Source organism: Podarcis gaigeae (genome assembly GCF_964106915.1).
Source record: "Podarcis gaigeae genome assembly, chromosome: 8".
Lineage (NCBI taxonomy): Eukaryota > Metazoa > Chordata > Lepidosauria > Squamata > Lacertidae > Podarcis > Podarcis gaigeae.
In genome coordinates this window covers 27,060,478-27,085,306 of record NC_139684.1, presented here as the reverse complement: position 1 = coordinate 27,085,306, position 24,829 = coordinate 27,060,478, and the positions used below count along the sequence as shown (strand labels likewise).

Here is a 24,829-nt window from a genome sequence, read left to right as displayed (position 1 = left end):
AGCCAAAGCACAACTAAGTGCAATACAGCCATCTTCTCAGGAAAACTCTTCACAAAGTTCAAGAGGTCAAGACACAAAGACTTTAGCAACTAATCCACACCTAATGACCCACCTAAGTGGTACTCAGGATATCACTCAAGAAATCACTCAAGGTATCTCTCAAGTAATTAAGGAACAAAAGAAGAAAAGGCACACTAGCCTGGGAACTTCCTCTCTGCCCAGAACATTGGAGGCTAGACACCACACCCCCTCTACAGTATTTATAGGAACTCAAACATTGAGATCCCGCTCTGTTCCAGTAACAAGAAGCCGAAAGCACCAGCCTGAAGATGACGAGTGAGACCTCGTCGAAACGTCGCCTAGACACCCCAACTTTTACACGGGAAGACACCCGAGGACACCAAAACCTGCATATATATATATATATATATATATATATATATATATATATATTTCGACTGCATCAGACCAACATGGCTACCTACCTGAACACAAATCATAGTTAAAACTATGAAACTCACTCCCACAGGAGGCAGCGATGGCCACCAATTTGGATGATTTGAAAAGAGGACTGGATACATTCGTGGAGGATAAGGCTATCAATGGTCACTAACCATGATGGCTATGCTCTCCCTCCACTGTTGTAAACAGCAACGCTTCTGAATACCTTGCTGGAAAGCACAGGAGGGGAGAGGGCTCTTGTGCTAAAGTCCTGCCTGTGGCAGGCATCTGGTTGGCCACTGAGAGAACCCACAGGCTCTTCCTGTTTCCACACCATTCCTGATTTTAAAACTCATTGCAACGCACTGACGTGTTACCCCAGGAATCAACTTAACATGCTCCTCCAGAGACACCCACGTTATATAACCCGCTGAGAGACTGTAGCTGACAAGGGGATCCATTTGGGCACAGAAACTTCTCTCAAGCAGTCGCTCTTTACCACCCCAGGAAGAGACAACAAGAGGGTGTTTTGTAAAATGAACAGCGTTGGAGGAAAAAGGCATGCAGTGGCAAAACCTTTCAGAATAGGTTCATGACATGCTGTATTCATTGTTGGACCTGCTCAGCCCATGAATTTCAAGTGGTTTACTCAGAGTACACCTAAGCTAAATGCAGCCCAAGGCATGTGTGCGCCAAACGGCTGGGTGCACATTTCAGCCTTGAGCGCATCACACCAATCCTGGCTGGAGGCATTTGATTAAATCATATTATTAAGTCAAATTTGTAGGCTGGTGCCCACTTCCTTCCACCACAAAAGTCAAGAAACACAAAGACCCTGCCTACATCTTGGAATACTCTGGCCTGCTCATTTCAGCACCTGTTCTTCTGCCACGCCTCACCACCCTCTGTGCATTTGCCTGACGGGCTGCAAATGTCAGGCGTGTTTTTGAATTACTGAAACTTGGGTTGTAGATTTGTGCTCCCATGCACTCCCTCCCTTTTTTAGGTTAACAGCCTGAATCTGCTGTTTTATTCATGCACGGAACAGCCTACTCTGCAACTTTAAGCATTAGAGTGGGGGGGGGGGGAGAAGAGAGGGAAAGAGCCAATCCAGAACACATGACTATCGTTAAAACACACACAGGGGGTGGGGATGGATGAGGAACAGTAAAGTCAGATGGTTTTTCCACATCTCTGCGATTGAATAAGAGCACCTAATCAGTTTTGACATTTAAAAGAGAAACAGCAGGTTCCATCTGTTAAGAGATGCTATTATCTGTAATTTCAAGCCTCCTTTGTGATGTGAAGGAAAGGAAACGGATCCCTTAGCATGGAAAGCAAACAAGACTGATCCCCAGAACAGTGTGTGTGTGTGTGTGTGTGTGTGTGTGTGTCCCTTCCCCCTTCCCAGACACACATCTGGTTGGAAAAGGAAAAATACAGCTAGTGCCAGACACCCCTCCCCCTCAGATACAGAATTCCAGCTGTTGAGAGGGGTGGCCCAAGTCAGCCTGGAGCCCGCTAGATGTTTGGAACCACAACTCCCATTAGCCTCGGTCAGCAGGGTTATGCTTCTGTCACCCCCAGCATCATACAGCTATGCTGGCTAAAGCTGATGGGAGTGGTATCTCAAAACAACTTGTGGGCCTGGGTCCCACAGCTGGGTTGCAGCCTGGTCTAAGATCGGTCGCGGCACCAGTACCAGACAGATGGATGTTTGGGTTCAAGGAAGGAGCCAGGTCTGAAATCACTGAAGTCTGCTAGGCAACACTGAGGCCACCATCCCTTAGTTTCACTGATGACCTGCAGGAACTGCCATTCAGCAGCACCCTGTCTCTAAAACATGGAGTCACCATTCAGTATCAGGGAGCAAATAATAACAGATAATACATCCTCCTCCATTAATTTGTCTAATCCTTCTTTAAAGATACCCATGAGCACACCCCATGGCAGTGAAGTACAAATTTCTGCACTGTGTGAATGGACAGTTCGTTTGTTTTTGTCTGTCCTGAATCTACAGTCCAAATCTCCATTAAAAGAGGGTTGGACAAATTCATGGAGGATATCAATGGCTACTAAACATGATGGCTATGTTCTACTTCTACAGCGAAAGCCACACGGCGGGAGGGTGCTCTTGTGGTCAGATCCCGCTTGCAGGTTTCCTTTGGGGGCAACTAGTTGGCCATTGTAAGAACAGGATGCTAGGCTAGCTTGGCCACTGGCTTGATCCAGCACGCGCTTCTTATGTTCTTATTTCACAATATGATTCTGAATTCTTATTACGAGACAACTTCTCTGCACACACTGCATAATTTTGTGCACCTCCATCATGTCAACCTTCTCCCACAAACTAAAAGAATCAAATGCTTAACCGCTTCCTCATAGAGGAGGCGCTACAATCCCTTGGCAATTCTCGTTGCCCTTATCTGAACCTTTCTCAGCTCTGTAACAAGATGGCACACTCAGATAGCATTCTCCGCAAACACATTAGATGTTACTTGGTTAACGCCAAGCTTGACAGCACCCCCTTAGCTGTAAGACGCTTATAACATTTGGGAACTGCTGGTATTTCTCCACAAGGGCAGCTCATCTCCAGTGCACGTCTAATACTTCTTCATAAGATGTATTTGGGCAAAATTTTAACAGGTTCATGGTTTCCTTTTTTTCTATAGCAAATACCCCGGAGACAGGTAAAGGCAGGAGCAAAGACACTCAGGAGGTGTGGAAGCCGTCTTGCAATGTTATTGTCTTCTTCTGCTCCAAAAGGAATTACACGCAGCTGGAGGCTCAGTCACAGAATGTGTCATGCCAGAGTTTGTTGCACAGGGTGTATGTGTTTCTCATGGAGTTTTCTGTGAACAAAGGTATCCAATACCCTGGTGGTCAAAGCCAGATGAAATAATGTGGCTCTTAACCTTCCTCCCAATAGGCTACATTCCCGTCACACAAGTCTCTATACACATGAACACACCCCTCTCCATCCACGGAAGCAGGAGCCATTAGCACAGTTCAAGGACATGTTCCAGCCAGGCAAAAGCATGTCAGGAGGGTGCAGAGCAGGACCAATGAGGGGTGTGGCCTGCAGAGAGTTCTGAGCGGCTGATAAGAGAGTTCTGGGGGCCACTTTTGGGCCTGAGATCACACATCTCTCCATTAACACATTCGTAACAGCCAGCAGAGATAAACAACAATTAAAAGGCATGGGGGGGGGGGGAGAAGTCTTCGTACCTAAAAAAATTAATGCCCCCATCGAGTCTTTCTGCAGAAGAGAGTTCTGCACGAAGGGCTCCCCGCGGGGGACAAAGCAGCCTCTTCAGTCACCACCCACCTCACCTGGCAGGGGTGCCTAAAGAAGGGAGGCCTCTGGTGCTGTTTGTGGGGCCTAAAAGCAGATGGATGGGCAGGTGGACAGGAACTGAAGACACAAGTTGTGTAGGGAAGTGGCAGCTAACCCATGGCCTACCCAAATGGTTTGTACCGCCCCCACACAAGACCCCCAACAATTTTGCAGCGGTGGCAGCAGATTTATTTGTTAACACATAAACATACCAAACTGCTCTGCAACCACTCAGTGTTATGGATGGCTTTGTGCTAGCAACTGAGGCAGGATCAGCACTGTTGGTCACCTCCTGCTTCCGCATTCTAGAACGCTCAGCAATTTTTCCCTGAATGCAAAAATTAGAACAAATAACTTGCTATTTTGAAGGTTACTGTGGCCAGTTAGACCCCAATTAATGTAAGTGGGGGAATGCAACGCTGCCGGACCAAGGTGTCAGCGAGGGGGGAAGAGAGGAGCTAAATGTTTTCTAAGTAGTGAAACTCTCATCTAAACAAAACAGTTCCTTGAAGCAGCAGCTAAGGTTTACTTGAGGATTTAGCCCCCATGTATTGCTTTTTTCAATTCGTATCTTCAGCAACCATACGAAGAAGGGGGCAAATGAATCAGCAATGTATCAACATTGAAATTAACATTGACTTCCAAACCCTGCACAACTTGCCAACTTTACTGTAAACAGCAAACCTTAATACCTTGTCACACAAACATGCCCCCCCAAAACAAACAAAAAAACCTGGGTTTTTTTGCTTTTGAACAGGGGCCTATCTGATTCCAGCATAGTAGCATAAACATAAACAAACACAAACAAACAAACAACATCTCTAGAGGATTAAGCACTACGTTTGGTGATCCAGCATAGAAAGAAAGCAGATAAAAATGTCAAGAAAGGAACATATCCTGCACGCCTCCATTCTCAACTGCATTGTGTGGTAGGTAAATAACACAGATGTAAAACATGAAGATGGGAGGGAAATTGCACTGCCTCCCTGCCCAGCTGGTTGCTTCCATGCCCAAATGCCCAGTTTGGATAATAAATTTCAGGTTTTTTAAAAAAACCAACACATTGACAGAGAAAGAGGCAAGTCCCAGGGTTCATGTAATTTTAAAGTCAGCTGTGAAAGGCGTCCACCCCAGTGACTTGCAGCTGGTGAGCTGTCACTTCTGGTATGAATTTGCCTTGGGAAAGGGACAGACAAGCGGCAATTATTCCTTACTGTGCGCCCCAGCTCGTGTGGGTGGGAGCAAAAGGCAGCTTGTTTTTTCCAAGTTCACCTCTGAGAAGGAAGAGCACACAGCCTGGCTAGGCAAGAAGCTCATCTCCATTTAGGAAGGGTTTGGCTTCCTGGCACTAGATTAATACCTGCAAGGCTGAAAAGCCCTGCTGACAACAAGGCACCCCACGAACCGGCAAGTCAGACTGGATCATTTTAATCACTTCCTATTTCAGAAAGCAGGAATGAACAGATCACTATGCCAATTGTCAATTTCTCATTGTTTAATCCTAATTTTGTCCTGCCCTGTTTCCACATTAATCTGCAATTCTCTAAAAAAAAAAAACCACCCAGAAATCCACACACAGAAAAATTAAATATGTATTTAGATAGGTATTGTGATGAAGTATTTTATTTCAAGCTTCGAAAGGTATTTTATCCCAACACAAACCTTTTTCAAATGCATTTTGGCATGTTTTTTTGAGGAGAGAACCGGCTAGCAAACTCTAAAGGATCATTACAATCCGATCTGTGTATTAGGTTTGGGAGGTGTGAATTAAGATATGCCAGCTTTAAAATTTGGAGCAAACTAAATTCTCTCCCAGCTTTAATGGAGAGAAGGTTATGTGCATATGTGTGTATTGTTGTTGCGTTTTTTAAAAAAGGTTTATTGCGGTAGGTCAGGGGTGTTCATTACAGATCTCAGATTAGCCTCAATGTTGCCAGGAAAAAGCTGGCGGCTCAAAGAGAACAACGCCGAATTGGAACTCTATGAACTCCTGCTGAAATTCGTGGGATTTTTCCACTGCAGTCATAGACCCAACACTGAGTTGGAAAAGTCAGCCTTTCAGGAGGCTGTTTCTCTCCACAGAGGGGTAAACACCTCTGACCCACATTCTATCCCATAAAGATTTTGAGAGCTAATTTAATCCAGTCAAGCTTTCAGAAACAGAACATGCTCAAAAGTCAACGCGGCAACTGGCAGTCAGAAGGGAAGGGCTTGCTTCTCAACTCAAAGGTAAATGTCACCGAGTCAAGGGGGGGCTCCTTCCCACACCCTACTAATGCTTTCTTGTGTTTTCCTCAAAGGGTCTCAACACTACCCACACGGTTTGCTTGGGCACACTGTGGATCAAAAGAAACAGCTGAGGGCTCCTGTGACCCAGATGGATGTGCCCACAAGGGAAGTTGCCTGCTGCACCCCTGCATGGTTCAGTGACAGCATGCCATTGTCTGTAGCACCTAGTATTTAGGCAGAAAGAAAAAGCTATCATGCTCTCATCCTTCCTGCGGCTCACCGCTCTTAGGAACAAAAGCTGGACTGGATGGCTCTCTGCCTGATTCAGCAGAGAGATGGGGGGAAATATATACTGAAGAATTGATGCTTTAGAATTATGGTGCTGGAGGAGATTCTTGAGAGTCCCATGGACTACAAGAAGATCAAACCTATCCATTCTTAAGGAAATCAGCCCTGAGTGCTCACTGGAAGGACAGATTGTGAAGCTGAGGCTCCAGTACTTTGGCCACCTCATGAGAAGAGAAGACTCCCTGGAGAAGACCCTGATGTTGGGAAAGATGGAGGGCACAAGGAGAAGGGGACGGCAGAGGACGAGATGGTTGGATAGTGTTTTCGAGGTTACCAGCATGAGTTTGACCAAACTGCGGGAGGCAGTGGAGGACAGAGGTGCCTGGCATTCTCTGGTCCATGGGGTCACGAAGAGTCGGACACGACTAAACGACTAAACAACAACAACAAAGTTCTCTCTATACACATAACAGAGCATTCAGTATTGGTTCAGTATGGTGAGAAACGCAGGCCTGCTTGGAATGCCACTGACACTCCATGCCCTTGCTGGAAAACCGGGCATTTCTCCCTCCCTGCTAGGAGACAAGGTGTGGCAGCTTTTAAAGATCCATGCTGGGATCACCTTCCTTTCATTTCAATGCAATGTACACTCTGTATTTTCAAATATATATATTCATATTATTTTAATTCTATTACAGTTTAATTGTTGTTTCAATGATTATCTTTCATATGCTTTTAGCTTTTTGTACTATATCTAAATACACGTAAGCTGCCTTGCATCCTGGTCCGGGAAAAAGGCGGGATACGAATAAATATAATACATAAAATAATAATAAAACCATGTAGGATTCTGCAGCAGAATCTAGATCTCCCTTCCACCCAGTTTCCCTTTGTCTTTGCATGGCAAGCGTACTTGGAACAAAAACCAAGCGGAAGAAGCAGTGCTCTGCCAGGGATGTTCTGAGTCGGGCACAGGCAAAAAGTGCAGGCTGGGCAGCAAGTCGTCAGGACCACAGAGAGCTCCCTGTGGGCTGGCAGCACCTTCAGGCCAGATGCAACTGGCTGACCAGCAGGGAGCTTGGAGTATGGCTTGCCTGGAGCCAACTCAAGGCTGATATGGGCTTTGCAGAGAAAGGGGTGTTTGAAGTCCTGCCCCCTAGGAGAAAGCCTCAGGCATGGGATGCCTCCTGAAGCCCCAAGCTGGTCACGGTAGTCTACAGGGATACAAGGGAATCTGGGGAGGTGAAACTGTTTTCTCAGGAGCAGAGGAGACCTCACTGCCTGCAAGGACTCTTCACTTGGGAAGGATGAATTGTCCATGGTAGAACATCAGCTTTGCATTCAATAAGCCCAGTATGCCATCCCCAGCACCTCATGATAGGGCTCCATGCCTAAACCCCTGGAGATACATTGCTGGTTAGAGCATACAATACTGAGCTGGATCCACCAGTGGTCCGAGTCAGCATAAGGCACCTCCTTATGTTCCTCCTTCCATGCGGAGATCTCTAGCAGGGCAGCCAATTTGCTGTCTCTTACAGCAGTTCAGGCATCTGGTCCTCTCCTTCCTCAAGTCTTTAGACTTCCTCTGTCCGACTTGGGAGTAAGGCCAGTGTCCTGGGCCATGAAAGTGTATATGCAATGGAAAAAATGAAATGCTTATGCCCACCCCCACCAATTTACCTTTTTTAATCTTTTCATGGAAATTGATGGCATCCACGGATGCAGTGACTATGTTGGTCTTGCAATGGCGAGCAGCAACGATCCCGGCTACCTCATCCATCAGCTTCATAGTAACACCTGCAGGAAAGAGAATGGCCAGTTATTAACCGAGGCAGCCACAAGAGGAGGAGGCCTGCCCCATTTGACTGGGTTGCCCCAGCCACTCTGGGCAATAAGCTAACCAATTGCCTTCTCCCACCCTCAGCCACTGGGCTCCCCACATTCCTCCTCTGGCTCCTAAGTCTTGAGCAGAACTTGCAAAAAGGTTTTCAGATTTTTCCTCTTTAAGGACTGGAAAGCTGCTGTTTGGGAGCATGCAAAAATTACTCTGTTCTATCCTGGTGGCCATTCTTTCAGGCTGCAAAAAACAAATCCTACAACTTCTCTACGGAAGTGCAGAAACTGGCACAGCCCACAGAATTCAGCAGGTTGAGTGTCTCATTTTTTATGTTATTTTAAAACATGCATGTTTCTGAATTTTAAGGATGCAAAAAACCTCCCCCAAAACCACACCAGGCTCAGAAGCATATGACATGCCTCTGAAGCCAGAGTGCAGGTTCCTTCATATCTGGGCTTAAGAGGCATGGGCATGGATAATACTGCCTTAGTTTTCCTGATAATAATGCTAGCCCATCAGTTCCCTTAACATTCCCTTCACACTGCAGGTTACAGAACTCTGGCTATTTTACTGCTATACTGGCATGCTGTGCTACATTTTATTCATACCAGTGGACACAAGGTGGCATAAAAACAAATGTCACTAATCTCTCCCTGCTTTCCACACAGGCATGTTTCTGTTCCCCCATGATCCCCACATCCATAAAAATAGCAGGAAGAGTTGTAAGCCGGTGTACTGCCCCAAATTTTGTCACTTTGCTCCCACAATTTTCCAGCTTAAGGGGGTTGCAAACAGATCTCTCCTGGAATCAAATAACAAGGAAATGAGCGCTAAACATGCACTGTGTTCCATTAGTTTTCCAGAAGTGGCTTTTACGTTATGTGAAGGCTCAAATACAATGCAGTTTGGGGAAAACTGGGGAAATGGAATCAACTGCTGTGTGGACGCAGCCCTGGTAGGGCCTCAAAAAGCAGAGGTTATGTCTTCCCAGCAGCCTTGAATTATTATCTTAGGAATTAGCTACACATGACTAGTTAAAGTTTTCAGCACTCAGTAACACCACTGAGGAAACACCCCAACTTCCCTCCAGCAGCTGGATCTTTTCCCCCAAAAAGTATTTGTGTGTTTGTTTAAAACAAAACAGGAAAAGCCACAGAACAAAGAACATAACGACGTTCCAGGAGTCATACCATGACATAAACATTGAAATATTCCATGATGATATGGCAGACTCAGCCCGGCAGGCCATTAGTTATTGTTTTGTCAAAGAGCAGATCCTCCAAACTTGTATCTGTGAACCAGATGGGAGTATACAGATTGGTGCGTTTCACAGCAGATACTACAAATGTGAACCAAATTCTGGTGAATAAATCTTGTTTAATTAGGTCTTTGTGCAGACTTCTTTCATTTGTGAGCCTTTCTGCCAAGAAAGCTCTCCAGGCTCGGTCGAACAAAGCAGACAGAGAGACAAGTTTGAGGCTTGTTTCCAGTTTTTAGCAATTTCCTGTCGAGGAGCAGCAGCCAGTGAGTGCTATCAAGCCTTTCTGCACAAGCTTGTTATTTGCATTCTAGAAAGTGGATGAGAGCTAAGGACAGAGATCCACAACTAGCTAGACTGTAAAGGAACACATTCTCTTAATATCAACTCTTAAGAGTTCCAAAATCCTGACTGACCAGAGAGGCCTTTGGGAGTAGGGCACAGCCAGAATCTAGAATACCCATCCCAAAGAGATCTGCCTCGCCTCTTCCTGGAGGGTCTTCCACTGCAGGATGAAGACCTATTTTAAGGAAGGTCTTTGGTTGCTAGTGATCTTAGTGAACTCTGGAGTTTACCTCTGCTCTTTTATTGCTGCTGCTTCTTTGAAGTAATAATGTTTTAAGCATTTTGACTGTATTTTCATATTCCTTTTTCTTTGTTGGGCCCAACAGCCATTTTCGGAACGGTAGGACACAAACATTTTAAATAAGTGCACAATACATACTGCAGCTTAACAAGGCCCTAAGATCTTCAGAGAAAATGTAGCTGATTTTGGAAGGACAATAAAATGCACTGAAATTTTAAGGTCTGCGGGGAAACAGAATTCCTTTCCTCCAGACTCTCTTTTGGAATGGTCTCTGATCAAAAGGAAGCCTGCATTCTTCCTCCAGGCTTCAATTTCCACTTCCCCACAAGGTTTAAGGAACATAAAAGAAGAGGCCAAGCTATTCTTCTACAGGAAAAAAACAGGCAAAGCAATTTAAGGCAAAGCTCAGCAAGTGTTACAGGCAAGTGGAGAATTCATCACAGCAGGTAAGAAAGGAGGGGAGAGGGAGGGGGAAAGAGGAAGGCCTGTGACTTATGCACGAGTCAACATCCATTCTGAGAAGACTTTTAAGTAGCATAGAGACCTTTGGGAGGGGAGGATGTGAAGTAGCTTCTCTCACTCGTAGCTGAGTAAGATTGTCTTCCATGAAGACAAAGTATAAAGAGAGAGAGCTCGCAGGCCAGTGTTTCCCAGTTATCAGTGCTTATACTACATGCAGCACAAAATCAAAAATGTAACCACAACACAAAGTTCACAGCAGAACTGAAGATTTACAGGCCTTTAAAATTCCAGGTGTACCTATATTTGAAAGAGAGAGATTAAAAAAGAAGACTGCATGTTCTCTCAGTCCTGGAAGTATAATAAATTAGGTGACAGGCAAGACACTCGGGATAGTGCATTTTGAACAGAGGGATGCTCCAAGCATCCTGCTCTCTTTATCATTAGCTGGAAACAACAGAGGAAGAGACAACTTCCATATTTTTCCGTCTATAAGATGCCCCCATGTATAAGAAGCCCTCTATTTTGGGGGACTCCAATTTAAGGAAAAATCGTGTATTTTACTATCCGTGTATAAGGCACCCTCAAATTTTTGACATTTTTTAAAGGAAAAAAACACTAGTCTTATACATAGAAAAATACGGTATATCTGGGACTGCATCGAACCATGCTCCTGAGCACCTCCACAGGAGATGATGGCTGGGTAAACCAGCATGGGATAGTGCTAAAAGGGTCAGACTAGGACTGAGTGAGACAGGGCCACTAAAGCCTCATTTCTCCATCCCATTGCAGGCCCCAGACCCCCTAGGAGGTACAGGGAGCTGTAGACAGCAAAGCCCCCTTGTGCTGACAGAGTTTCGTTCTCACTGAGAGCCAGTGGTTGCCGCAACGGTTATATTTGTTGGACTAGGACCTGGGAGACCGGGGTTCAAAACCCCACTCGGTCATGAAGCTCACTGGGTAGCCTTGGGCCAGTCACTCTGCCTCTCTCTGCCTAACCTACCTCACAGGGTTGTTGTAAGGATAAAATGGGGGAAAGGAAGAACCATATGCGCTGTCTTGTGCTCATTGCAATCAATTAAAATAATCTCCTGATCCAATCTATTGCATTTGGTCTGACGCTGGCTTTCTGAAAGACTGCCTGCATGCCACTACATTTGGTCCACGTGGGCAGACATCAGGCTTTTTAGAATGGGGCAAAAGAATCAGATTGACATGGGGAAATGGCTTGCAAGTCTCTCTCTCTCTTTCTCTCTCTCTCTCTCTCTCTCTCTCTCACACACACACACACACACACACGGTGTTCTTCGCTGCCTAGCATCATGGCCTGTGAAATAAACAGCGTACAGGTTGGGAAGTCAGAGAGATACGCAACACCATTTCTTTTACTACTTGCTTCCAGCGTATTCCATAGAGATGCAGCCGCCCCCCCCCCACCCTGAAGCAAGGCAATGTGGCTCCAACTGACAGGGAAGCTAACAGTTACTAAAAATACCCTGGCAAGTGCACGCTCACTAGAACCGTGACTTCCTTCCTTGCACTGCTGTTAAAGCAACAGCAACAGGAGGAAGAGCATGCTGTCTTCCTAAAACAAGGACCATCACTTCCTCCATCATGCTGTGTGCTTCCCTAGAAACAAGGGTGGAAATGCTCAGTGCACTGATGTAGCAGCATGGAAGAGAGGGAGAAGTGATCCTATATGTTATGGGAGAATCATGCAAAATAGGAAAGCTGTTTAAGTGGCATCTGCGTCTCTTGTTTAATGTGGGGATCTGTCCTAAGCACAGCTCCTTGTCGGCAGGCCGGGTCTTGCGGAAACCCCATGAAGCTGAACATTGGATGATTCAGTGAAGATTAAAGAAAGTCCTTCTTCAAATAGCGAAACTATGGAACTCACTGCCACACTGGCTACTAAGTCAGGATGGCTATGCTCTGCATCCATGGCTGGAGAAAATAATGCTTCTGAACACCAGTTTTTGGAAGCCAAAGGATGCTTGCTGGTTTCCTACAGGCATCTATCTGGTTGGCCACTGCAAGAACAGGAGGCTGGACTACATGGGCCATGCTTATGTCTGTCTCAAAACACAGCCAGGGATAACACGTGAGAGCTTTAAAAATCTGAACTGTATTCTCAAACTCAAACCATGATCTTATCTTTGCACTCATGGTTGTGAAACTGTGCCAGCATTTAGCTATGTTTGGCGGGGGGGGGGGAGGGGGCAGTATTGTGCCACTCTGTCTCTTTCTCCCCTTTCCATGTGACCTCAGAGAGGACGTCTGGAACCAGCATCACAGTGGTATGAATTGGATGTCGGCTAATAAACTGAGACTTAAACCAAATAAGAAAAAAGTTTGGTAGATCCCGATTTATAGGGACACAGGTGGTCCTAGAGGGTGAGAGTGCCCCCCACCCACCCAAGAGCAGCTTGCAGTTCTCCTGGAACCAAGCTCTGCTCCATGATACATCAGGTCAGTAGTTGTGGCATGGCATGCTTTTGCAGAGATTCAACTTGTGAGGCAGCAATGCCCTTTCTTAGAAAAAGCAGGTCTTGACACTGTCACACTTGGATCATATCAAAGCTACACCGTGTGAGGCTGCCTTTGGTAACATCAGCAGGCACAAAATGGCCAATTCTGTCTGGAACGGGTAGGGTTGTCCCCTTTGGAACACCAACTTCAATGTTATCAGATCTCCACTGGTTTCTGATCAGCTTCCAAGCTTCCTGTTTTATTAATGTTTGGTATATTATAAGCACGTTTGCTTCACCATAATTTTGGAGTAGATTAACTTTTGTTCCATCTTCCTCCATTCTGCTGCTTTAGGCTTCTACCATTTAATTTTTTTTTTATCCGACTAGCTTTGAGTTGGACTCAAACCTGGTTGGCTTTAAAGGAGGATTAGACAAATTCATGGGTGTTGATGGCTATTGGTATTCAGAAGCACTGCTGCCTCCACAATTGGGGGAAGCAATGCTTCTGAATACCAATTGCTGTAAACTGCAGGAGAGGAGAGTTGGATTCCCAGAGGCATCTGGTTGGCCACTATGAGAACAGGATGCTGGACTAGATGGGTCACTGGCCTGATCTGGTGGACTCTTCTTATGACCTAGGATGGGGACTCCACATGGGACAGAGTTAATGAAATAAAACTTTAAAAATACGGCAAGGGGTACATAGCAAGCTTTGACCTGCAACATGGATCGTACAGACCACACATTTTTCAGTTTCTCAAAAAGGTGTCTTAGGATTTTCCCTTCAACAATAGAGCAGGGATTTATTGCCTGTGGACACCAATGAACATCACATAAAACTGTTTCCATCTCACAGTCCCAAGAGGTACAGAGACCTTCACCCATTTTATAAAGAAGTTCATTTAGCAGGATATGTTAAGGTTTTCAACTATGCCCTTCTTTTCTATCAGCATCCACATTTCCCCAACATTTACAGCCACTTCATTCAAGCTGTCACCTAAAGAGAACAAGAATAATTACACAGACATTTCTCAGTAATTTTGTGTTTGGTGTCAGAAGAGGAGATTTGTCATTTCATAGATGGCAGCCAAATTACAGGGTATCTATTTGACAGGCAACTCACTCCAGGTTTGGGGGTGTTTTCTTTTTAAACACAAGATGCAGATGGGCATGAGCAGACACATAGGACAGTAGCCCTGAGATTTTTTGTTTCTGCTTTGAAACAGAGAAGTAAATACCAACAGAGTAGGGAAAGTTGCAGCACACACAACAGCACACCAATATATCACTAAGCAATTCTCTGATAAAATATACCTAGCAAGGAGGGGGATGGAAAACAACGCATATTGCCCACCTTCCAAGTTAATTCAACTTTTGTTTCTCCATGCCAAAGAATACATAGCCATGGTGGGATAAAAGTCCAAAAATTGGCAGGGAGTTACAGCTCAGTAGTAGAGAGCATGCACTGCCTGGATGGGACCACAGGATTTAGTCTGCAGCATCCCCAAAGGGTGCAACATGAGGTTAAACAGGTTAACCAACTGCTACTTTCTTGGGACTGAGCTACTCTTCAGGAATAGGAAGCTGGCAAATACTGTGCCAGACCATTAGTTCACCTAGCCTAACATTGCCTATTCCAGGCAGCATTCATTAACCTGGTGCCCCCAGGAAGCCATTATGGGTGACAACTCCCACCAACCCCAGCCAGCTCAGCTGTCGCTGCACAGCTGATGGAAGCGGTAGCCCCAAACATCTGGAGGGTATCAGGATGGCGAAGTCTGGTTCATTCTGATTGGTTCCCCAAAGTCTCCAGCAGGAGCCCAGCTCTGCTACCTCAAAACCTTTAAACTGAAGATGCTGCAAACTGAAGCCCATGACCCCATGAAGGATGACCAGGCTCAACTCAGAGAGAAGAGGCACTCCTTGACCCGGGAGTTGGGCCTGTGCTTGCAAGGAGCTGGGTAAAAATGCAAGGGAATGATTTGCTCCTGAGTCAATTGGAAGGCAATGTCTCCCGAGCGCAGCTCTCCTCTTGCCTCCTTGCTGCCCTATTAGTGTTAGCCTGCTGGAGACAGATGAAATCGCATTAACCCCGATTTGCAGAGGAGGCCTTGAAACAAAGCATCCATCTCCCCTGCCCTGCCGCTGCCCCCGACGAGGCGGTGATGACCAATTAATCAAGCCACCCTGGGGACTGGCTGGCCCTGCATGCATCACGAGTGCAGCAAGGCCCTGGCTAGTAACAGCACTTCCCCCTCCCCAACATGGGAAAAACAATAAGATGAAGACTGCCAGGGCTATGGGGAAAACAATAAGATGAAGACTGCCAGGGCTAGCAGTTAAGCCATTACTCCCTGCTGGGGGAGAGCCTGTGGTGTACTGTGAGAGGCAAAAAAAAGTAGAGGAGCACGTGCAGTGTGGATCAGTGCTGCAATGCACCCAGGGTGGCATGATGGGGGAGCAACCTGGAACAAGGGAAGCAGCTGTAATGAGTGCATTTTAGGCTGAGTTAAGTGTGTGTGGGGGGGAAAGGGGCTGTGGAGGAACAGCAAAAGGGAGAGTGGAAAGCAGCACATGCCTATCCACATCAAGAGGTCTAGTGCCTTGTGGCCACAAACAACAAGCAGTGATTCCAAAGTATGTGCAAAAAACCCCGCCTTCCAGGCCAGGGCCCATCCATCATATATGCTACACCCCAGCCCAGAAGATTCAGGCCAGATAAAAGAAAGGACTTCTTCATGCAGCACATAAAATAGGGAACTCCCTCCAACAGGATACAGTGATGGCAACCAACTTGGATGGCTTTAAAAGATTAGACAAATCATGAATGTGTCCATGAGGCTATTGATAGCTACTAGCCATGATGCCTATGCTCAACCTCTACGGTCAGTTGCTGGAATCCACAAGGGAGAGTGCTCTTGTGCTCAGGTCCTACTTGCCAGTTCCTCATAATAGGCACCTGCTTGGCCACTGTGAGACAAAAATGATGGACTCGGTGGCCCATTGGCCTGATCCAGCAAGTTCTTCTTATGTTCTGACATTGTAGAAAATATCTCCATGAATGTGCCTACCAACAGCTGTTAGCAATAAGGACCAGGCGGGAACTCCATATTCAGCTCAGTTGCTGGAGGGGCACACAGGCTATCCAAGTCTGCTTGTGGGCTTCCTGAAACCATCTGGCTAGCTACTGTGGGAGCCAGGAAGCTGGAGAGAGGGAGACACCTTGTTCTGAACCAGCTGGTTCTGAGAGAAGGCACTGGATCTATAAAATAAACTGGGTTCATTGGTGGTGGGTGTACACCCTTTCCCCAAAATTTTACTTCCTGTATTATATACCCACTTTACAAACCAGCTCTTCAAAGCTACAGACCCACAACCATTCAAACTAAGCACATGAGAAGAGCCCTGCTGGATCAGGCCAAAGGGGGCCCGTCTAGTCCAGCATCCTGTTGTTCTCACAGTGGTCAACCACCTACCTGTGGGAAACCAGCAAGAAGCAGAAGAGGACTCTCTCCTCCTGCAGTTCCCAGCATCTGGTATTCAGAAGCATCACTTGGTCAGAATTTCCTAACCAGGCCTACTAGAGTCTTTTGTGGATAAAAAGTCTCTCTCTGTGTGTGTTTGTAAACAGATGGAAAGGGTGGGGAGGACAGTGTCTTTTTCTAAAGTTTATTAGTCACTGGGAGTCAATGCCTTGGGGAAGAGGGAAGGTGCTTTTTAGATGCTTGAATTCATATATGCTCAATACAAAAGACATAATTGCTGGTTCCCTGTGTCAAATGTCTGCACAGCCTCTTTTTGGTTCCCAAGTACAAAATGGGCAGTGAGGTCACCAGGGCTTAGCATCCATCAGCCATTCTAGTCCTAAACCAGCTCGATGGGAGAAGGTGTTACCAGGATTCTACTCTAAGTCACACATATACTTTTATTTCTTTTTAGAGGCACGAGACAGGATTTTTAGCAAGTCAGTTCCAACTCCGGCACAATCCTCCCATCAAAAGGCTTCCACTTAATTTGCGAGACTTGATTTTAAAGTTGAGAGCCCCCTCCTTCTCCAAAGTGTATGTTTTAATTACACAGGTCTAGATTACCAAGGAGAGTCTTCATAATGAAGAGTTTCTATAGCAACCACTTCTCTTCGCTGGCACCACTAGAAGCACCACCTCATCTGCATTCAAGCAGGAGATTTAAATTTTGATTAAAAGAAAACTCCGAACAAATGGCATTACCATCACATCTATCTAGGTTACTCTGCTTCAGCCTTTTGCCAGCCTGGTGCCCTCTGGATGTTGTTGGGCTGCGGCTCCCATCAGCCCCAGCCAAAATGGCAAATAGTCAGGAATGATGGGAGATGTAGTCCAGCACCACCCGTAGGGAGCACTTTGGCTAGCCCTCCTCTAACATGCAGTATCTCGGGCAGCTGGAACACCCCAAGCCAGAGACAGCTCAGCCTATCACAGGCTCTTCCTACCTGCACTGCAGCCTCTGAATAACAGAGCACAGTCTGTGTGTTGCTTCTGCAGCCCATGGCAGCACCTGCCCATTTCATCATCTTCTGCAGCTTTAATTGTCAGAACATATGAAGAGCACCATAGCTGAATCCAAGCAAAGAAACCCTCTAGTCCTCCATTCTGGTTTCTACAATGAAATGCCTCTGTGGAACTCACTTGCAGCACTCAAGCAAAACAGCCCTCTTCCAAGCAACTGGAAGACAGAAGTACACTACCTCTGACCATAGAGGCTTTATTCAGACAGCATTCATTGGCATGCTGCTTTTCCACAAGGCTGTGTCCAAAGTGGCTCACAATCTGTCAAACGATGAATTAACTGATTTAACCCTCCCCCACCCAAAAAAGCCAGTGAGAACCACCACAACTGGTGGGGGAGGGGGACTCAAAAAGAAAAAAATAAATAAAAACCCACCATGTGTTGTGTGGAGAAGTGCTTTCTTCAGCCAGACCTGAATCTACCCCCAATCTTCCTCATTGGATCACCACACAAATGCCAGTATTATGAAACACACTTGTTCCTCATCATGCATAATTCTACAACCATATATCATATTATCTCCCCATGTTGCCCCCCAGTCATCCCCCCCCCCCTCTAAACTAAGAAGTCAAAAAGACTTGGGTCTGATCTTGTGAGGATCACTTCGGCTGCCTATGTCTGTACTATCTGCAGATCTACAATATATATTTTTTTCAGATGAGAAGACTGGACCTGCACACATAACTGATCCTGCCCTACTGACTTATTTCTATACAGCCCCCTTGGCGGTTGGAGCTGATGGGTGCAGCAGCAGTCCAAAAATATTTGGAGGTCACCAAGGTTGTTGAAGGCAGCTTGACTGAAACCATTCTGATCAGCAGAGGAATCTCAGACACAGCTCTTCTGTGACACAGGCTGAGGCCTTTCCTCGTGCTGAGGATGGATCCTGGTGCTTTATTATGAACACCAAGCCCACCCTAACAGCGACAGCCCCCTCGGTTGCTTGCGAGAATCTATTAAGAGTCAACAGTGGATTTTAGGACAAGGTTCTTACCTTGGGGCCTTGGTGGGATCTTTCCTAGATCTCGTGACTTCCATTGCCTTTTAAAAATAGAACACCAAGGCAGGGCTACGCTCTGTGCTACGTCTGTTGTCTTCTGCCAGTCAGGCCCTCCTGGCTGCCAATTATGCTGCAATTTCAGCTGGTACTCAAAGTTTGATCTTGCACATCTAAAGCTGCTACACTGAAATGACAGGCACTGCAAACAGCACCCCAGACACCAAGCAGTGAGCTTGATAAAGCTCCCATTATTACTTTCTTCCCAGCTGCTCCATCTGGATGCCTGGAAAAGGCACAAGTCACACAATGGCCACCTGGAAGCCAAGGAACTTTGCAGCATGAAGCCTGCAATCCTATACCCACTTGAACTCAATAGGACTTACTCCTGAGCAGATATGCAGAGGTGTGCACTGCTAGCCAGACTGCACCCCAGTGAGAACGACTACTGAAGCCTCAGTTTCAGAGAAGCTGATGGCAGGGTGGGGGGTGGGGATGATCTTTTTATCCAGTGCCTGAAACCTGCATTATATTCTCATCTGCCCTCTAAAGTGCTGCAAATCTGGATTATTAGATCTATCTGATAGCTCACAGACCAACATGGTTGCATTTTTATTTTTATTTTGTCCCAGCTCTGCTAACAGAACAGCATGCAGGCCCGGAGGGAGGGACAGCTCCACAATATTTCACCCTTCTATTCCCCAAACTCTTCCTGGCCTTGAGCAATCCCATGTTTTTCACAGAAAATGGCACAAGGCAGTTTTGAATTTTTTAAAGGAGAAAGTTCCAACTAGGCCTAATTTGGCCAAAAACCAACTTTACCATAATATGATTAAAATTGTTCCTGCAAATCACCCGCATACATCTGCCAACATTTTATTCAAGAGAAAATCAGTTTTGCTAAACAGTCAAGTTGCAGGTGCAGTATTTTAGGAAAGAGGCAGCTGTTGCGAAGCAACAAAAATACCAGCAGTTATGGTTTTACAATCTCTATTAAGAGCAAACCATTTTGCCATCCACCCCTCCATTGATCTCTTTGGAGGTAAAGGACAAAAAGGCACCATTCCATTCTCTTTGAGCTGCTCTGTCTTTTCCTCCTTTCTACACACACAGACACAGACACAGACTGCTGATGGGAACTGTAGTTCAAAATATCTTCAGGACGCCAGGTTGGGGGAGGTTGGTTGAGGAGTTTTCAGCACATGTAGAATAAACTGTGCAGGGCTGATGTAGTCTCCAGTAAGATGCTGAGCTGCAGCTAGAAAAGAGAGTCTGTGCCAACTGAGCCTTTTTGCATGAACCAACAGATGTTGCATTTTGCTGGGAAATTTGGAGCAATTCAGTCTCTCAACACATTTCCTAGAATGGTTGGGGTTTTTTTTTGTTTTGTTTTTGGCTGAACGGTCGGCTTAATGTAATGGATCCATCCAGTCAATGCAACTGGAAGAAGGCCAAAAACTGAAGCCACTAGAACTCTACATCGAGATACAACAAACATGACATACAATGTTATTAAAGAGATCTTCCTTTGGCTCCTTGGGACTGGACAGCAACCTGAATCCAGCCCGGGGCGGGGGGCAGTGGCAGAGCTTCATGCTCTGGCGCCGCGATGGCATCCCACCTGGATCGTGCTGCCGGGGGTGGTGTGCTCCCCCCGCACTCCTCTTCCTCCACCAGTGGAGGGCGGGGACCCTCTCCCACTCAGGATCCCTGAAGTCAGTTGCATGAGCTGGTAACTGAAAAAGGTGATACCTGAAGCACAGCAAGCAAGACGTGCCATTCCGTCCGCTCACCCAGAGGCTTTGTAACACAGACTGCCAATTGCAGGCACCAATGTTTACACAACCTGAGATTGTGTGTCTAGATGCCTGAATTTGTATGGTTCTAGCCAGCTTACCAGAGAAGACCCTAGCCCTGAATCCTGAGGTTCCTGATTCAAGCCTCCCAACCCCCTGACTAGTTCCAAAACAGGTGTAGGAGACCTCTGCAGCACTCATGCATTACAAACATACAACTCCTGCCCAGTAAGCCTCCAATGCAAAACTAACAGAACAAAGGTGTGTGTGGAAGAGTAGGCAGAACTAGAGAGATAGGCCTGGGTGCAGTTAAGGAAAAGGTTACATGACAGCTGATGCCAAGGAACAGCTTAGAGATTTCTGATGAAACAGGAAGCAGTATATAAGCTAATGAATGAAACCAGCATCAACAGGCACCTCCTCAAAGGGTTCACCCAGGACTTTCTAGCAAATGACGGGACGTCTGGCAGAGCCACAGTGTGGCACCAAAAGAGCACATCAAAGCCATGATGGACACAGACTGGGAACTTACCTCCGTGCACAAATCCATGCATGGTGCAGTCAGATGGTCCCACCAGGTGGATCAAGCTGGACTGGCTGTAGCCAACAGTATATGGCTCTGTAAGGGGAGGGAAGAGCACAGACCATGAGAAGACCAAATTAATTCAGCCCCACAGAAAGGATGTTTTAGAGTTCACAGATGCGTAAAGACAGAGGAAGAGATCTGCTGGATCAGACTAAGGGTGCATTCAGACTTGGAGAATGTTGTGTTAGCAGTTTTGCAACTGTGTCAGGATCCTCAGTAAGAATAATAATGGCAGAGGACCTTCCCTGAAAAACAGCTTGCGCCTCTTCCCCTTCAATTCAGTTCCAAGGAAATGTTGGGAAACAGATCGCAGTGTGATGCCCTGTGTACACCACGTATCAATGGAAGACGTCTTGAAGCAGCAATGTTTGACCCCTGCCTTCAAGGGGTCAAAACAGACTATGAAAACCCACCTTGAAAAGGCAGCAGTTTTGAAATCTGTTTATTTACCAACATGGCTGACATGTGAAATCAAATGTATAACCATTATTTGCACCAGTGAAACCTTATGTATTTTTAAAAACCATCTACTCATCCAGCTATATAGCTTTTAAGCAATGGAAGAAAAATTTCTCATCCAGAATGTTTAGCACCATTGCCCCTCCTCAACTAGCAGAGGAAAGGGACTCTCTTCAGCTGAGCTCTGGCTGTCAGATCCTCTCCCCTCTTGCAGCAACCACCGAAGGGGAAAAAAATCTGATCCACCTTGGCTAGCACAGTACCTGCCCAGTCCTCTAGCGTTAAAAAATTTAAGAAATCAAGCAAACCTTAACTTTTTAAAATTATATGCCTCCTCTAAACCAAATCCATTCAAGCCAACTTGCCTCGGAGAGGTCTGTGTGGCAAGAAGATTTATATATATATATATATAATTTTTATATAATTTTATATAATTTGCTTTAAGCAATTGTAATGAACTTTAAAACAATAAGGGGATCTGCCCCCATAGTGCCAAGCCGAGAGTTATTTCCTTTGACAAATCTTACAGCAAAGAATAAGAGAGCCAACACTTGGAAGCTTCCCTATCTTAACAGTGTTAATTAGTCAGAACAATCTTACCTTTTCTTTGTCTATCTGTGAGCAAGGAGAGCAAGAGAGACAGAAAGGTAAGCTGTGAACATTCACTGCAGGATTACAAGGCACAATGGGATATGAAGGTCATGTAGCCTCACCCCCAACCTTCAGGCAATACAGTATCTCACACCAATCAACCATGCCAAGACTTTCACTCTCCCAAAGATTAACCTGATCACCCAGATTAAGGAGCGTGCCAGGAGCTGAAGGGAAGAGCAAGCACAGCAACCCCCATCCAACCACAAGACAGACTTCAGAGAAGGACCTGAAGTCCAAGAGCTGAGAAAACAATCTAACATTACGTGTTTGAACCTAAAGGGAATCTGGGTTACATTTTCAGAAAGGGAGTATGGATTTCATATGGGAATTAAAAAGTCACTTTGACCTCACTCTGTTTTAGACATCGTGTAGCCAATGGCATTTGAATACAAAATGCTTGATGAGTGAATCACTGCATATGGGGGTATGTTGCTGCTTGCTAGCCCTTCCTTGCCCACCAGGCAAATAAATTGAGAGAAAGAGGCAGTGTCTGTGGCAGCAGTTCACTAGAAGGCTACTGTCATAAGACTTCAGATGCTGCCTGGCATGGAGTCTCTTCCAGGAGGGTGGAATTCCGACACCACTGAAAACGATCCCAGAGTGGCCACAAATACACACACACACAATAGCACATGGGAGTTTTAATCCCTTATTTATTCATTTGTTTATTGAATTGGTGAGTTGCTTTTTCTTGCCCAAGGCAACTCAAAGAGACTTACAAACAAACAAAAACCCACACAAACACATTAAAACCATTTTTTAAAATTCATTTTAAAAATCCCACCCGCTCTAAAAGGCCTCAGATAGCTACAGGCCAAAGGCCAAATATAGAGGAAGGTTTTTGCCTGGCGCCTAAAGATATATAATGATGACACCAAGTAAGCCTCCCCAGAAACAGCATTCCACAAATGGGGAGCCACCACTGAAAAGGCCTGCTCTCATGTTGCCACCCTCTGAACCTCCCATGGGGGGGGGGGGCACATGAAGAAAGGCCTTGGGTGACAATCACATGGGCCTGATTGGTTCCTATGGCAGAGGCAGTCCTTGAGGTACTGGAATCTGGAGTTGCATAAGGCTTTATAAGACAATACCAGAACTCTGAATTATTACACAGACACAGCAATAATTATTTCAAGCCCCTGTCATTCCACACCTCTCTTGCACCAGCTCTGCACAATTTACCTGTGCTCCCCACCCTCTCACCATGTAGGTTCTATCAATGTCCAGCCACCCTCAAAGCTACCTTCTATTAAAGTCTGTTCAGCCCTTGAACACAAGTGCAGCAGCCACCAGCCCTGAAGATACAACCAGAAGCATCATAATACGGTGCCTCCAATTCCCATCGCTCTGAGCTGGTCCAGGCGGATTTCACAGTCAAGGGCAGCAAAAGCGCCTGAGAGATTGAGCAGAAGTAACACAGTTGAATTCCCCCAGTCCCTCTCACAATAAATCAGGATGACCGAGGGTGATTCATTTACAAAGCCTGGTCTAAACACAGATAGTAGTGGATCTGGGATTGGGGAGCTGCCTGAACCCTTATATCCAAGTTCTGAGATCATCTGCAGGAGCATCGTTGGTCATTCCCCGAGTTGGTGAGACTCACTTGATAACAAGAAATACAGTCTTAGTGTCATCGGCACAGTATTGTGGAATGCTCTGCCAACAGAGATTCAGCAGGTACCTTCTGTTTAAACTTGAATGAGTTTTAGATTTTTCTCTGTCTTGTTTTGTGCTGGTTTTAATGCATATGTTACTTATTCATTGTTCAGCCACTTTGAGTTACTGTTGTTTTTTTAAAAAAGTGACTAATAAGTTTAATGAATAATAACCACCCAGGAACTCTGCCATCCATGGATGGAGGAAGGACTTGAGCTGGACCCTAAAATGCAGCAGGTTGAAAGCCTTGCTCTGCGAATCAGGCCAAGTTCCTGGTGTTTATAGCCAGCTGCAGGGGCAGAACTTGCATTCCTCTCTGCTATGTCTACATGAGGCTCTCTCCGAGCACAAGTTCTTAGATACTTCACTTGGCAGGGAGTTCCCAACACACCTTTAGTCTGGAGCACATCAAGCTTTAAATGTCCTTAACACAGACAACGACCTTTAAGTAGAACATACAGTCTATTCACTGTGGAAACAGACAGCTGTGCCCCATCCTAAAGCTTCCAAACAAAGGAAGCCCGCTGCCATTCTGTAGAAATTTTCGTCTTAAAAGCCTCCTGGACATGACAAAAGAGATCCAAGCTCTCTCTCTCTCACCCCCCCCCCCCCCGCCTTTGTGATGGGTTGCTAGGCAACTGCAGCACAAATCCCCTGTGCTCTTCCTGCTCTAAAAGACACCTAAAATTAAGCTAGTGGGAAAGGGAGGGGCTCTGTTCACAGAGACAAAAATAGACCTGCAAGTCACCTCTTCGGAGCTCCTACCTCTGCAAGTTCACTCGATCACATGCTCTGGCAGCAGCCTCAGCTTTAGAGAAGGCATGACTGCTGCCGCTCACGGCTCTGGGAAGAAATCCACTGAACAGTCTCCTCGAGTCGATGGGGAGAGGGGGAATGACACGTTCCTGGGCTGCATGCACACCGCTGTATGGTCATCTATAAATACCCGAGTGCAGACAGTCTGAGCACTAAAATAGCTGGCTTTGAACCCAACTGTTTTTGTGGTGGAAGGAAGGCGAAAGCATCCTTGGAGGACTGCTCTTGCTCCAGGCACATTGCGTCGGTTGGGGCTCTTCACTCCCCAAAAGGCAGGCTTTGGGCTTTCATTGGAGCAGGAGGAAGGAAGAAAGTCTGTCTTTATGCATGGAGGTGAGGAAGGTAAAGAGGAGCACGTGCCTCTGGGGAAAGTCCCAATGCATGGCATGGAAGTTCTAGACCTCCAACCTG

The 24,829-nt window shown here is 46.0% G+C and overlaps 2 protein-coding genes across 5 annotated transcripts in view; one reads left to right on the top strand and one right to left on the bottom strand.

The window, feature by feature from the left end:
• The window catches only part of KCNAB2 (potassium voltage-gated channel subfamily A regulatory beta subunit 2), a 384,406-nt gene that overhangs the window by 307,271 nt on the left and 52,306 nt on the right, over nucleotides 1-24,829 (top strand). The window lies entirely within an intron of this gene.
• Nucleotides 1-24,829, bottom strand: part of ACOT7 (acyl-CoA thioesterase 7) — a 66,325-nt gene that overhangs the window by 16,588 nt on the left and 24,908 nt on the right. For 2 of the 4 annotated variants that reach the window (XM_083752777.1, XM_083752779.1), the window contains exons 6-8: nucleotides 21,893-21,907; nucleotides 20,780-20,866; nucleotides 7,976-8,092 (exon numbers count right to left, since the gene is read on the bottom strand). In XM_083752777.1, the coding sequence (XP_083608903.1) occupies nucleotides 7,976-8,092; nucleotides 20,780-20,866; nucleotides 21,893-21,907 (219 nt within the window). The remainder of the gene's footprint in view (nucleotides 1-7,975; nucleotides 8,093-20,779; nucleotides 20,867-21,892; nucleotides 21,908-24,829) is intronic. The other 2 variants (XM_083752778.1, XM_083752780.1) reach the window with 1 other exon arrangement.